We start from the raw sequence: 15238 nt of genomic DNA on the forward strand, positions 1-15238 counted from the left end.
CGGACTTGGAGGGCCGAAAAGGCCTGTTTCCGGCTGTATACATATGATATGATATGATATGATAACTAGTGGTGTTGTGGTCAATGAGGCCGCGTCCCTCCATTATTTTTGATTTTCCCCTCAAGATCCCACCATGTGTGCAGCTACTTGTGTTTACCAATCACCTGCTGTTGAACCTCCCCTTTGACAACTAGTGGTGTTGTAGTCAGAGGCCGCATCCCTCCATTATTTTTTTGTTTTTCCCCTCAAGATCCCACCATGTGCATGTGTTTCCCACTCTACTGTTGAACCTGGCTCCCCTTTGACAACTTGTCGTGTTGTAGTCAGTGAGGCCACGTCCCTCCATTATTTTTGATTTTCCCCTCAAGATCCCACCATGTGTGCAGCTACTTGTGTTTCCCACTCTGCTGTTGAACCTCCCCTTTGACAACTAGTCGTGTTGTAGTCAGTGTGAGGCCGCGTACCTCCATTATTTTTGTTTTCCGTCAGGCAGGCGATACAGGAGTATGGTTGCGCGTAACACCGGACTTAAGAACAGTTTCTACCATCAAGCCATCAGGATTCTGAACTCATAAACACATTTCACATCATATATGTTGATTATTTTTAATAATGTCTTTTTACCTATTTTTTAATATTGCCTTTTTACCTTACTAATGTCATGTTTTAAAATTTTATTTATCCTTGGAATATTACTGCTGAGGTGACCCGTTGTCTTGTCAAATGCATTTCATTTTGTACCGTTGACCCTGTGCCAACCTACATATGACAAATAAAAATTATTATTATAAGATCCCACCATGTGTTTACTATTCACCTGCTGTTGAACCTCCCCTTTGATGGCCGTCGTGTCGTGTTTGGCGGCGCCGACTGACGTGGCTCCTGCTCTGTGACAGGGCAGCCGCCCACTGCCCTCCAAAGGCCGCCCACTGCCCGCCAAAGGTACTAGAGGAGCAAGATAGACCACTCGACCCCAACCCGAAGGCGGCACGTCGTGGCGCCATTTTAGTAGGCAGAAACTTGCACAAACATTTAAAAAGCAAAACAATAACACAAAAATCTGTGAGTTGATAAGATGAAATATAGTCTGCATTTTAATGGTAGTGTAAGAAAATAACTGCAGATGCTGGTACAAAGCGAAGGTACTTATTTCACAAAATGCTGGTATTTATTCACAAAATGCTGGAGTAACTCAGCAGGTCAGGCAGCATCTCAGGAGAGAAGGAATGGGTGACGTTTCGGATCGAGACCCTTCTTCAGTCTGCATATTAATGGTATCATCACACATACTTGTTCCCCCAAAACACTGATTACACTGCGAGAGGCATAGAGAACGGGGGGTTTGCTTACTAAAATGGCGGCTCCGTTGCGCACTACACTTCAGTGGTGGGTTTCAAACGGAGTGGTCCATCTTGCTCCTCTAGTATCTTTGCTGCCCGCTGCCCACGATGCGGCTGCCACGTCGTCGGCCGGCCGCGCAGGCGCAGTGACGGCAGAGGCGCCGCCCCCCGACCCCGCCCCTCCCCCCTCTGAGTGCGCAGGCGCGGCGGCGGCGGCTGAGGCTGACAGTTGGCGGCGGCGGGCGGCCATGAACTTCCTGCGAGGAGTAATGGGCGGCCAGAGCGCCGGCCCGCAGCCCAGCGGCGCCGAGACCGTGAGTAGCCGCGACCCGACCCGATCCCCGGGAGAGGGGGGGGCGAGTCCGGGTCCGCCGCCCTTTCACACGTCCGCCGCCGCCGCCGGGCCTGCGAACCGAACCCAGGCCTCGGCCTCCATTTCTCTCACCCGCGGAGAGAGAGGGGGGTGGGGGGGCTGGCTGTCTCGGCCTGGCGGCAGGTTGACCCTGAGGCTGAGCCACGATCCAAGGACCTGGATCCGCTGCTGGCAACCGGCCATTCCGTCACCCATTCCCCCTCTCCAGAGATGCTGCCTGACCCGCTGAGTTACTCCAGCACTCTGTGTCCATGTTCTCCACAGATGCTGCCTGACCCGCTGAGTTACTCCAGCACTCTGTGTCCATGTTCTCCACAGATGCTGCCTGACCCGCTGAGTTACTCCAGCACTCTGTGTCCATGTTCTCCACAGATGCTGCCTGAGCCGCTGAGTTACTCCAGCACTCTGTGCCTATAGCATAGGACGTGCTGGGGACAGCGGATCGGGCAGCGTCTGTCGAGGGAGAAATGGGGACCATGTGTTAAGGTTTATTATTGTCACGTGTACTTCGATACAGTGACAAGTTTTGTTCTGCACGCTGTCCAAACAGGTCAGATAATACTACAGATAAATACAATCAGTTCAAACTCAAGTATCCGACCCCTTCAGCAGCCAGCTGTGCAGGGGCGCCTCAACCCACCCCACACTCTAACCAGAGTAGTGATGTGCTAAAACATTGTTAATTATGTCCTCCTTTGATAATGTCCCTCTCAAATGCTTTCTCTCAGTTTCGCCCCATGCATTGGAGGGACAGCATTAAAGATGTTGCCTCTCCAAGCAAGATTTGTCGTCTCTCCATCTGTCAGGCATTTAATAAAGTCCAGATGGAGAAACAAAGAACTGCAGATGCTGGTTTATACCAAAGAATACTCCAAATGCAGCCCAACAATAGTCCTATAAAGCTGCAATAGGACTTCCGGACTCTTGTACCCAATGAAAGTATAGCATAATGCCTTATTTCCCTCTGCATTTGCTTGGATTAAACTCCATCTGCCATTTCTCCACCCATTTCTATAACTGATCTCTATCCCAGTTCATGAGTTTGGAACGGAAGATGGTGTTGTCGATGAACAACAGCCTGACTTGTGTTCCTGTTGTCTATGTGGTCCAGCACAGAGTGGAGAGCCAGCAAAGTTGCAACCACCTGACAATCTGTTTTGGCAGTGGGTGAAGTGAAGTAGTGGGTCCAGGTTGTAAGAGGCAGGACTTGATCTGTGTCACAATGGATGTGGGTGCCATAGGTCAGACGGCACCGTGGCTTGTCACCTCTTGGACACCAGTATTATGGAGATCCTTTTAAGGCAGGTGGGGACCTCAGACCATTGCAGTGTGAGGTCTACAAAAACACTAGTCATTTGGTCTGTACACATTTTGAGAATACAGCCAGGTATAGGAGCAAAGAGGTCCTTCTGCAGTTGTACAGGGCCCTAGTGAGCCAGCACCTAGAGTACTGTGTGCAGTTTTGGTCTCCAAATTTGAGGAAGGATATTCTTGCTATTGAGGGCGTGCAGCGTAGGTTTACTAGGTTAATTCACGGAATGGCTGAACTCTTGTATTTTGAAAGACTGGAGCGACTAGGCTTGTATCCACTGGAATTTAGAAGGATGAGAGGGGATCTTATCGAAACATATAAGATTATTAAGGGGTTGGACACGTTAGAGGCAGGAAACATGTTCCCAATGTTGGGGGAGTCCAGAACCAGGGGCCACAGTTTAAGAATAAGGGGTAGGCCATTTAGAACGGAGATGAGGAAAAACTTTTTCAGTCAGAGAGTTGTAAATCTGTGCAATTCTCTGCCTCAGAAGGCAGTGGAGGCCAAGTCTCTGAATGCATTCAAGAGAGAGCTAGATAGAGCTCTTAAGAATAGAGGGTATGGGGAGAAGGCAGGAACGGGGTACATTGAGAATGATCAGCCATGATCACATTGAATGGTGGTGCTGGCTCAAAGGGCCGAATGGCCTACTCCTGCACCTGTCTATTGTCTACACTCAGGGTTGACTCTTTCAGAGGTTTTATTCTCCTTATGACAGCAGCCTTGGATCGTAGGGGTTGTGAATATGTTCTTGTGAATTCACAGAGAAACATGCTTAAACCAGCCCGAAATCTATGAGTACTTAAAGTGCTGCAAGAATGAAAACATGAAGGAAATCAGTATTTGTGATGAAAGAGTGTTTGACAAATTGGTGAGACTGAAGGGCATAAACTCCTAAGGACCTAATCGACATTTGAACTTTGAAAGTAGTGACCATGAAGCAAATAGACGCATTGGCAATCATCAATTAGAATTCTATAGGTTCTGGAATGTTTCCGATCGACTGGATGGCAGCAAATGTGATCCTGCTGTTTAAGAAAAGTGGGAGAGAGTAAATGGGGAGCTGTTGACAGTCGGCTGAAAATCAGTAATAGATTAACTGAAATCTTTACTAAACTATGTAATAACAAATATATAGAAAAGAACAATGGCGTTGAGCAAAATGATAATCAATTAAAAATGCACATGCTGGAAACGCCTGTCGGGCAGTATCTGTGGAAAGAGAAACAGTTAATGTTAATGTTTTGGGTAGAAGCCAGTTTATCAGAAACATTAATTCTGTTTCTTTTGCACAGATGCTGCTGTTCCTAGAATTTTTGTCGAAGTAGGGTAAGAATGGAATGATGAAAGGGAATCATGTTTGATTAATCCATTGAAATTGTATGAGAACATGTCCAATGGAATAGAAATTTCCAAACCAGTGAATGTGGTACATTTGGTTTGTCAGAACACTCCTGATCAAGAAATTGGAGTTAATATACTAATTGATTAATAAAGAGTGTGGGAAGAAACAGATCTTTTTTGTTGGGAAGCAGTGATGAGTTGAGTACAAACAGAGATCAATGTTTGGACCATACCTATTGACAATCTATATTGGCTGACAGCACCAAAAAATGGATGGGATTGTGGATCGTTGTGATGTAGATATAATTATAAATCATTTAGAGCTATGGCTCCTTCTTGAATACATTTCAAACCTCCCAAGATAATTTCTGTCCCTGAACCGCATGGACAGTTTTCCAGCCTGATCTTAGCCCTGACATCCAGACTCTGCTCTGGCAGGCATAATTTAATTGGAGCAAGCACAGAGCAGCAAATGCTGAAAATCTAACACGTTGTTGGAAAAGCTCAGCAGCATCTGTGGAGAGAGAAACAGAGTTGAATGCTTATTGACTGAAACATTGTATGCACAGCACTTTTTATTTGGCATGATATAGGCCTGGAACACTCACACATGCCAAAGCCTGGAAAACGTCCCTGTGGCAGCTTCCCAGCAGTCACAAACTTCTTTGACTACTTTCCAAAGCTTCTCCAGAGCTTTAAAAAACTGCTGGATGTTGAGATAAAAGGAGCATTTTACAGACCATCACCTATTTAAACTTCCACAAAATCATACACATGTTGAAAAGTCCAGAAGTTCTACCTCAGTGTTAAATTAAAACAATCAAATACAAGGTCTGTACTACAGTCATCACAGGTTTGTGAGTATGGTGTATTCTTTATTATACTGAATAAAATACTTCTACAACGCTATTCAACATCTGCTGTTACCAAGCCATCAACATGATATCCAGTTTTCTGGGTTAGTTGAAAGGTGGCAGATAGGCCAAACCTTTTTTTCTTTAGAGAGGAACTGTCAGTAATCAGTCTCAGCTAATCAGGTTGTGAATTTTGGTCATTGGACTAAAGGTCAGTTAAGTTGAAAATCCACACGTGAGGTTAAAGTTTGGATAACATTGTTCTGCTTCCTGTTTGGTTGATAAGATAACCCCATTGCATGATAGTGTTTCACTTGAATCTCAGTTGATCTTGTTTAGGTTGTTTGTAGTTTCTTTTATGGAATAAATAAGAGAAATGCTTGTCCTCAAAAGTTGAGGAAAAACTGCTTGAGTAGTTAAAATAAATTCAAAATGAATTAAGTTGGAATAAAGTAACATCATTTGTAGATGGAAAGAGAACGTAAACTGCAGTTACATGGGACAGATTTCTCAATATTCTCCCAGAGATGGTTTGAAACATTTATTGGATTTGGTATAATAGTTTTAATGTATAATCTAGTAAATGTCCCAATTATATTCAACCATGGTCAATTTGCTTCACTTTTTAGCAGCAGGAGTTATGAGACCAATTCAGTGTCTGTAACAGCCATAACTTGACTGCTAATTTAGAGTCACTTTGCAGCACCCTTTAGGATTTCAGGGATTTGGCACAATCCATTTAATCAAGTTGACAGAAGATGTTTAGATTTGATTGATAGTTTTCCGGCAAATGAAGTGATGACATAATTTATTGATTAGTCTGGTGGTGGGAAAGATGCAGCATTAGTAGAAGAGTTAACAGTGACTTCAGGAAAAGGTTGTTCACCTAGATGATGATGGAGCTGTAGAAACCATTTATACATTTGAGAAATATTAGAGGTGGCAATGTAAGAGGGGGTAGAATTTATGATTAGGGAGAACATAATGTTGGTACAGAGAAAAGAATCGGCCAGTAAGGCTGTATGGGTGGAAGTGAGGAATATGAGAGGGCTATAAGAAAATAACTGCAGATGCTGGTACAAATCGAAGGTATTTATTCGCAAAATGCTGGAGTAACTCAGCAGGTCAGGCAGCATCTCGGGAGAGAAGGAATGGGCGACGTTTCGGGTCGAGACCCTTCTTCAGACTGAAGAAGGGTCTCGACCCGAAACGTCGCCCATTCCTTCTCTCCCGAGATGCTGCCTGACCTGCTGAGTTACTCCAGCATTTTGTGACTATGAGAGGGCTGATCACTTTGAGCGGATTGTGCTATAGCACCCCCCCCCCCCCATAGTCAACGGGAATTAGAGGAGCAAATATGTAAGGCAGCATAAAAAGCTGCAATAATATTAGTGTACAATATTTTAATTAGATATTTAATAATCATGTAGGATTTTAGCTTTCCAAAAATCAGCTATGTCTGCCATATTGCTATGGGTTTGAATGAGGTGGAATTTGTTGAGCGTGTTCAAGAAAGTTTTCTCAATCAATGTGTAGAATGCCTGACCATAGAAGGGGCAACACATGGCCTCCTCTTGGGAAATAAGACTGAAAGTGTTCATGGGGAGTGAGGCATTTTGAGACTAATGATTATAATTCTATTAGCTCTAAAATTGTAATGAAAAAGGACAGTACTGGTCCAAAAGCTGAAGTCCTAAATCAGGGAAAGGTAAATTTTAATAGTATTAGACAGGAATGTTCAAATGTTGATCTGCTTGCAGGTAAAGAGACATCTGGTGGGACTATTTTAAAAGTCAAATAGCAAGAGTTCAGAATAAAAGGGCATCCCTTTATAAAGGAGATGAGGAGGAATTTCTTTAGCTGGAGGGTGGATAACGTGGAATTAATTAACACAGACGGCTGTGGAGGCCGTCATTGGGTATTTTTAAAATAGAGATTGACAGATTCTTGATTAGTAAGGGTGTCAAAGGTTACGGGGAGAAGGCAGGAGAATGGGGTTGAAAGGGAAAGATAAATCAGCCATGATTGAATGGCGGAGCAAGAGTGAAGAGTACCTTCACTCACTCTGTCGAGTTAAGGAGGTAAGGCTGACAGGAGCCAGCAGCATAGGATGATGTGGTAATCTGATCAATAATGAGGGTTTGACATGATATCAAGGCTCTGGCATGTCAGGTATAGTTCGCTGGCATCGTGAATTCCCTAAGTATAGTGGGCATACACGTAAGAAGGAAATCTTGAAGGGAAAAAGGGGCTGGAGATAGCTTTGGCAGCTATGGAGAGAATTGGGTCCTTAAAGATCACTAAGGTCCTCTATTTGGGGAAGCACAGAAAGTGGGTGAGGCATTTCTCGTCTGCATTTATGACGGAGAAAGACATGGACATGAGGGAATTTGGGGAAGTTAATAGTGATGCCTTAAAGAGAGTTCACATCACATAAGAGGTGGTGCCGGACCTGTTACACCACATTTGCGTAGATAAATCCCTGGCATCTTATGAAATGTATTCCAGGACATCGTGCGAAGCGAGGGAAGAAAATGTAGAGCCCCCGAACGAGATATTTCTATCACCAATAGCCATGGATGAGGTGTTGAATGACTGGAGATTGGCTAATATTGTGCCTCTTTAAGAAAGGTTCCAAGGAAAAGCTTAGGAACTGAAGAGTGGTGAGCCTTCCATCAGTGACGGGTGAGTTATCGGAGCGGCTTTTAGAGAAAGAACTACATGCATTTGGAGTGTTGGAATATTTGAAGTCTTGCGTACAGTTATGGTCACACCATCAAAGGAACGAGGTGGAGGATTTGGAAAGGGAGCAGAGGAGGTTTACCAGAATTATGCCTTGATTAGGGGATATTAGCTAGAGGAAGAGATTGGACAAGCTTGAATTGTTTTCTCTAGCATTACGGAGGTTCAGGAGATACCTGATAGAAATATAGAAAATTATGAGAGGCACAGATAGGGTTGACAGTCAGAACCTTTTCCCCAAGATAGAAAAGTCAAGTACTCGAGGTATTAAGGTGAGAAAGGCAAATTTTAAAGGAATTGTGCAGGGCAAATTCTTTTACACAGTTTGTGGTGAGTACCTCGAACGTGCTGCTGGGGTGATAGGTAAGGCAGATACGATTGTGGCATTTGAGACTTTTGGATATTGAGGGAATGGGGGGATATGGATTATTTGCAGACAGATGGGAGTTGGTCTTGGCAACATGTGGGGCAGAGACATTGTGGGCCAAAGGGCCTGTTTTTGTGTGCACTGTTCCATTTGGAAAGGCAAGGACTGATTTGGGATCATCAGCATATCTGTTTGCATGGGAAATCGGGACTCGGGGATCAGTGCCAGGCCCACTGGTGTTCATTGCTTATAATAACAATTAGGATGTGGTTGTAGGTGGTATGGTTAGTGAGTTTGTGCATGACACTCGTGGACAGTGAAGAAGATTATCTGCAAATACATTGGGATCTTGATCAACTGGGCCAATGGGCCGAGAATGGTGTATGGAGTTTAATTTAGATAAATGTGAGGAGTTGATAACAATGGCAAAACTTACACAGTAAATAGCAGTTCCCTGGGGTGTGTTGGAGAACAGAGAAACCTAGGGGTGTAGGTACATCGTTCGATGGAGGTGGGGGCACATGTTGTTATGGTGGTGAAGAATGCATTTGACACCTTTGCCTTCATCGGTCAGGGTATTGAATACAGGAAGTAGGACATCATGTTACAGGATATTGTTCAGGCCATATTTGGAGTAGTCTGCACATATTCTGCTGTGGGAAAGATGCCATTAAACTGGAAAGCGTGCAAGTATGATTTTAAGGATGTTCCTGGATCTGGAGGGTTTGAGATATAAGGCGATGCTGGATCGGCAAGGTTTTTTGTTCCCTGGTGGCATAGGAGGTTGAGCGGTGATTTTAGAAGTTTATAAAGTCTGAAGAAGGGTCCGAAACGTCGCCCATCCCTTCTCTCCCGAGATGCTGCCTGACCTGCTGAGTTACTCCAGCATTTTGTGAATAAATACCTTCGATTTGTACCACCATCTGCAGTTATTTTCTTATATTAGAAGTTTATAAAATCACAATCTTTTCCTCAAGTTAGGCAAGTCTGAAACTAGAGGGCATAAGTTGAAGATGATATGGGAAAGATATAAAAGGGACCTGGAGGGCAACTTTTTCCACACAAAGCAAATCAGAGCAGGATTTACAGAGTAATTAGCAGGGCTCTGGGGAGTGCTGTTGAACAGAGACGTAGGGGTGCAGGAACATGGTTTTATAAAGGTGTAGAGACAAAGGCTGTCAGGGTGGTGAAGAAGGCAATGGGCACCTTTGCTTACATCGGTCAAGCTATTGAGTACAGGAGTTAGGACATTATGTTGCCGATGTACACAATATTGGTACGGCTACATTTGGAGTTCTAGGTGCTCTGCTGTAGTCAATGGTCTCTTATACGATCATTCAATATCCTCATACAAAGGATCATGGCTGACCCAAGCTTACGGTCAATACTACTTTCCTAATTTCTCCCCGCCCTCATTAACTCCCTTACAATGTGCAGCTCTAGTCTCAATGCTATAGGAAGGAGAGAGTTCAGGGGAGATTCACCAGGAAAAATCCTGGTGAATCTCCCCTGAACTCTCTCCTTCCTATAACGTGGGATGGAGCTGTTCATTCATTAGGAGTGATTGGTGAAGCTGGATCTTTTCCCTGAGCAGAGCATGTTAAGAGACATAATTGAGGTATATTTGGTTATGAGGGATATAAATAGGGTATCTATAGGAAACGTTCTCCCACATCAGATGTGGATAAAAGTAGAGAACAGATTTAGAGTGAGAGGGAAGAGGTTCAGAGGGGATATAAGGGGTCCTTAATCCAGGAACTCTTAAGTACCTGGAATACAGTGACTTGGGAGTTGTTGAAGCTGGGTCACTAACAGTGTTTAACATGTGTCTGGATGAGCACTTGAACTGCTGAGGCATAAAAGATTATGGACTAAGTGCTGGGAGATGACATTATTATGGATCAGTTGCGCCCAATGGTATGTTTGTATGCTGTATCATTCCATAACTCTTACATTGCCTGTGCACTTTCTCCAGACTAAGCATATACTTCCTAAATCACGCAGAACACAACTCGTCCAGTACACCAGGAAAGGCCTCAAAATATACTGTGAAATTCCACCAAATGTTCCTATTTCCATTCTTCATATTCTTCACAGCAAAGGCCAATCTTATTTATTTGTTTTACCTGCCTGCCAATAATGTTTAGATATAAGGAACAGCTGTAATGTAACGTCCCGACTCTGGTCCTGGTTTACAAAAAAAAGACAAACTGCTGGAGTAACTTATTGGGTCAGGCAGCATCTCTGGAGAACATGGATCGCTGACATTTCTGGTCAGGACACTTCTTCAGAAGGGTCAGACTGCCTGACGCACTGAGTTACTCCAGTAGTTTGTGTCTCTTTTTGCCAACATTCTTTTGTATTTTATATACTAGGAACTCCGACACCTTTTGTAATGTGATGCATTTGTAGTCCTTTGCTCCATTAAAAAATGTTTTCAACCCTTCCAATGTCGATAACCTCACATTTGCCCACATTATACTCTAACAGCCAACTTCTTCCCTCTTCACTTCACCTATCTGTATCCCTTGACTTCCTCAAGCTTGCTAACCTACCTCATCAACAAATATGGCAGTAGTACCTTCATTCAAGTCATTAATACAAATTGTGTATAGTTGCGGCTTCAGCACTGTTCCCTCTGGCATCCTGCCATTTAATGTCTGTAGTCATTAACTGATTTCATTTTATTCATCCTGTTTGTTACAGGATCTGATCTGTTGGCAAACTGGATCCAAGATTAACAGTCATAGGAGGCAGAGGATAGTGGTGAATGGTGTTTTCTCATTGGAAGTCTGTTAAACGTCGTGTACCTCAGGAATTGGTGATTGGACCTTTGTAATATTTCAATGACTTGGATGAGAATGCAGGGATGTGATTTGTAAGTTTAAAGATAGATTGCCTCAGGAAACATATCAGCTGGTAAGTTAGGCAGAGGAGTGCCAAATGGAATTTAATCCAGCCAAGTGTGAGGCAATACATTTTGGAAGTCAAATAAAGAAAGGGATCTTAGGAGGGTTGATGTCAAGACACCTGAGGGTGCCGGTTCATGGCTTTCTGAATGTGCAGCACAGGTAGATAGGGTATTGACAAAAGCATTTTGAACTTTTTGTTGGCTGAGACATTGAGCATAAGAGTCGGGACGTTACATTACAGCTGTAGTAAACGTTGGTTGTATCACTTGGAGTATTGTGTGCAGCTGTTGAAGGAAGGATGTGGTAACAAAAGAGAGAGTGCAGAAGAGACTCACTAAGATGATGCCGGGAGGGCTGTAGTTATAAGGAGAGATTGAAAAGCTGAAACTCTTCGGGGATGTTCTAGTCTTTCAATCTCTTTTTCTGTTCGCCATATGATTGTTTGCCCTCAGTCATTTCTCATAAAGCTGCTGCTTTGGTATTCTGTCATTGGACATTCATCTGATGTCCCAACCAGCTGATCTGTGATTCTTTCATAGAGGTGTGTTTGGGATAGAATCTGTGTGTCTGGAACGTGTCTTCCTCTTGATGTGAAGTGTCTGCACAGCCAGGTCATGTGGAAGTGGGTAAACCATGTGGACTGGCTGCTGTACTCTGTCTAAGTCTCGCTAGCATAGGTTAAGCTGGGTATGACACCTTCAGCTTAATCTTTAGACTAATTCCTCTTCGTTCCCACACTTTACCTCCCTCTTCCAAAAGCAGAACTGGCTTTTGCTATCCTGTATTGATTGACAATGTTGACTGATCTTGCGAGAGTGCTGCCAAGGTATGTAAACTTGTACAATACTGAAACCTCTGACCTTTCACAAGGATGTTTAGTTCTGTGTATGAAGTGTTCAGTGCAGGTTGGTACATGATTTCTGTTTTCTTTGTGCCATGGTTGCCACAAGCAAATGTCTCCAAGCTTTCCTCCATTTCACCTTCTGAGCCTGCACTGTGTGCACAGTCATCAGCAAAGAGGAAGCATTTTAAGGTTGTTTCTGGTACTTTTGGTTTTGGCCGAGGGTTAAATTAAAAAGAGCACTGTCAGTCTGGCTTTTTTAAAAAAGGTATTTAAGGTTGATTCCACCTTTATCAGGCAAGGCACCAGACACCATTGCAGAGAATATTGTACTAAACAGTGTTAGGGCAAGCACACAGCTTTCTTTCCCATCATACTGGGAATAGGTGTGAACACCTTCTGTCGCATATTTCTCTGGTCTGTCTCTGATTTGGGAACAATTGACGGCAAAATTTGCAGAGTTGTGGACGTAGCCCAGACTATCACACAATCCATCCAGTCCACCTTTCCATTGACTCCATCTACACTTCACGTTGCCTCTTCAAGGCCACCAGCAATAATCAAGGACCAGTCTCACCCCGGTCACTCCCTCTTCTCCCCTCTCCCATCGGGCAAGAGGTACAGAAGTGTGAAAACGCACACCTCCAGATTCAAGGACAGTTTCTTCCCAGCTGTCATCGGGCAACGGAATGAATGGTCCTTTCATCAGCTACAGCATTGTCCTGACCTCCCATCTACCTCATTAGAGACCGTTGAACTATCTTTAATCAGATAGATACAAAGTGCTGGAGTAACTCAGCGGGACAGGCAGCATCTCTGGAGAAAAGGAATGGATGACGTTTCTGGTCGAGACCCTTCTTTGGACTGAATATCTCTGATCAGACTTTATTGGACTTTATCTTACCCTAAAAGTATCCGTTATCCTCCATCTATGCACAGTAGATGGTTTATTGTAATTATGTATAGTCTTTGACTGGATAGCATGCAAATAAAGCTTTTCATTATCCCTCGGTACACGTGACAATAATAGGCTAAACTAAACTAAACAACATACTGTCATAGAGTTGTCAAACAACTTTTCGATCAGCCGTACTTTCATCGTGATTTTCCATAGGGGCCTCTGACAAACAGGGTCGAAAGCTTTAGTGAGATTAACAAATGTGGTGAACACATAGCCGATGAGAAACTGCTAAAGTTTCAGCGAGAATAATTTGTGGGCTATGGAGAAAAAGGAGTACAGGACTGCTGGAATTTGTCAAGCTGGAGATAGCATAGATTTGATGGGCACCTCTGTGGAATAATACTTCAATCATTTTAAGTTGAAAACTTTGTTAAAATATTATGGATCACATTTGTTCTATTGCATTGTCAATGTGAATACGTTCCAGAACTCGGTAGACTTTTACCGATCTGCTTGTGCACAAATTGACACAAGCATGGTGTAGTTGACTGAAAGTGCATTGTGCATCTGCTCAATGTGATATAATGTTCCGCATAAAGTGAACATTCAGCTTCAATATGGTATCAGTGTACTAAACCCATTCACAAATAATTCAGCGAGTCAGACAGCATCTCTGGAGGACATGGATAAATTACTTTTGGGTCAGAACCCTTTTTCCGGCCCTTTCATACTGGGAAAACCCCTACAGCTCTCACCAACATCAGCCGATACTCTGTAGAAAGCATTTTATCGGGATGTATCACAACCTGGTTTGAGAACAGCTCCATCCAAGACCTCAAGAGATTGCAGAGAGTTGTGAACATAGCCCAGACCATCACACAAACCAACCTCCCTTCCATGGATTCCATCTACACTTCACGCTGCTTCGGCAAGGCCAACGGCACAATCAAGGGGGGTCAAGCCCTCTTCTCCCCTCTCCCATCAGGCAAGAGGTACAGAAATTTGAAAACGCACACCTCCAGATTCAGGGACAGTTTCTTCCCAGCTGTAATCAGGCAACTGAACCGTCCTCTCATCAGCTAGAGTGCAGCCCTGACCCCCATCTACCCCTCACGTGACAATAATAATAAACGTAACCAAAAAGGGCTCCGACCCAAAAAGTCGCCTATCCATGTTCTCCACGGATGCAGCCTGACCCGCTATGTTACTCCGACAATTTGTTTTACGCAAGATTCCGACATCTGCAGTTCCTTGTGCCTCCACTAAACTTGTACAATGTGAAGGCACAACAAAGGAGGAATTTCTCGGCTGTGGTGGGTGCTTTGATGGGTTCATTCACTTTGAATCATGTTCACAATTTAGCATTTTCCTATTGATTTCGGCTGGATATTTTGTTGGATAAAAATTGTGGGAGATCAGATCTTAGAGCTATTATCCAACTTTGAACCCCAGCTTTCTGTAGCACAGTGGTTTATAACTTCGTATCAGCATGTGGATGGTATTTATTGCTCGTAGGTAAATAGACATTGAAATCCTTAGAACGCTGTTGTACAGTTAAGCTATGTGGACTATGTTCAGCATTCAGTAGTTAACCATTTCATCTCCTGAAACAGGTTCAGAAACTGTGTGACAGAGTAGCTTCCTCTACGCTGCTGGAGGACCGCAGGGATGCTGTGAGAGCAATCAAATCATTGTCTAAGGTACGATCGTTTGTGTTTCAAAAGATTGTGGATTGCTGCAAAACTCCAAGCTATTTAGCCCACCTGGCATTTGCTTCCACTCTTCATTCTGCTGCCCCCCCCGATAAGTTCAGAAGTTATAAGTGCAGAATTAGGCCATTCAGTCCATCAAGTCTACTCCGCCATTCACTCATGGCTGATCTATCTTTCCCTATCAACCCCCCTTCTCCCGCCTTCTGCCCATAACCCATGACATCATTAGTAATCAAGTATCAGTTCATTTCCACCTTAAAAATACCCAATGATTTGGCCTCCACAGCCGTCTGCAGCAATAAATTTCACAGATTCGTGACCCTCTGACTAAAGAAATTCCTCCTCCTCCTCCTTATCTACTTTCTAAAGGTATGCCCTTTTGTTCTGTGGCTGTGCATCCTAGTCTAGGGTCCTAGACACTCCCACTAGACCTGTTAAGCTGCAGCTTGTAAGAATTTACAAGTGCGGCACGGTGGCGCAGCGGTAGAGTTGCTGCCTTACAACGAATGCAGCGCCGGAGACTCAGGTTCGATCCTGACT

The 15238-nt window shown here is 43.9% G+C and overlaps 1 protein-coding gene across 2 annotated transcripts in view; it reads left to right on the plus strand.

Annotated features, from left to right (window-relative positions):
- The first annotated feature begins 1529 nt into the window (after window positions 1–1529).
- The window catches only part of uso1 (USO1 vesicle transport factor), a 103581-nt gene continuing 89872 nt past the window's right edge, over window positions 1530–15238 (plus strand). For both annotated transcript variants that reach the window (XM_078407649.1, XM_078407640.1), the window contains exons 1-2: window positions 1530–1654; window positions 14600–14686. In XM_078407649.1, the coding sequence (XP_078263775.1) occupies window positions 1589–1654; window positions 14600–14686 (153 nt within the window). In that variant the 5' untranslated portion in view covers window positions 1530–1588. The remainder of the gene's footprint in view (window positions 1655–14599; window positions 14687–15238) is intronic.

This window comes from Rhinoraja longicauda, chromosome 1 (assembly GCF_053455715.1).
Source record: "Rhinoraja longicauda isolate Sanriku21f chromosome 1, sRhiLon1.1, whole genome shotgun sequence".
Lineage (NCBI taxonomy): Eukaryota > Metazoa > Chordata > Chondrichthyes > Rajiformes > Arhynchobatidae > Rhinoraja > Rhinoraja longicauda.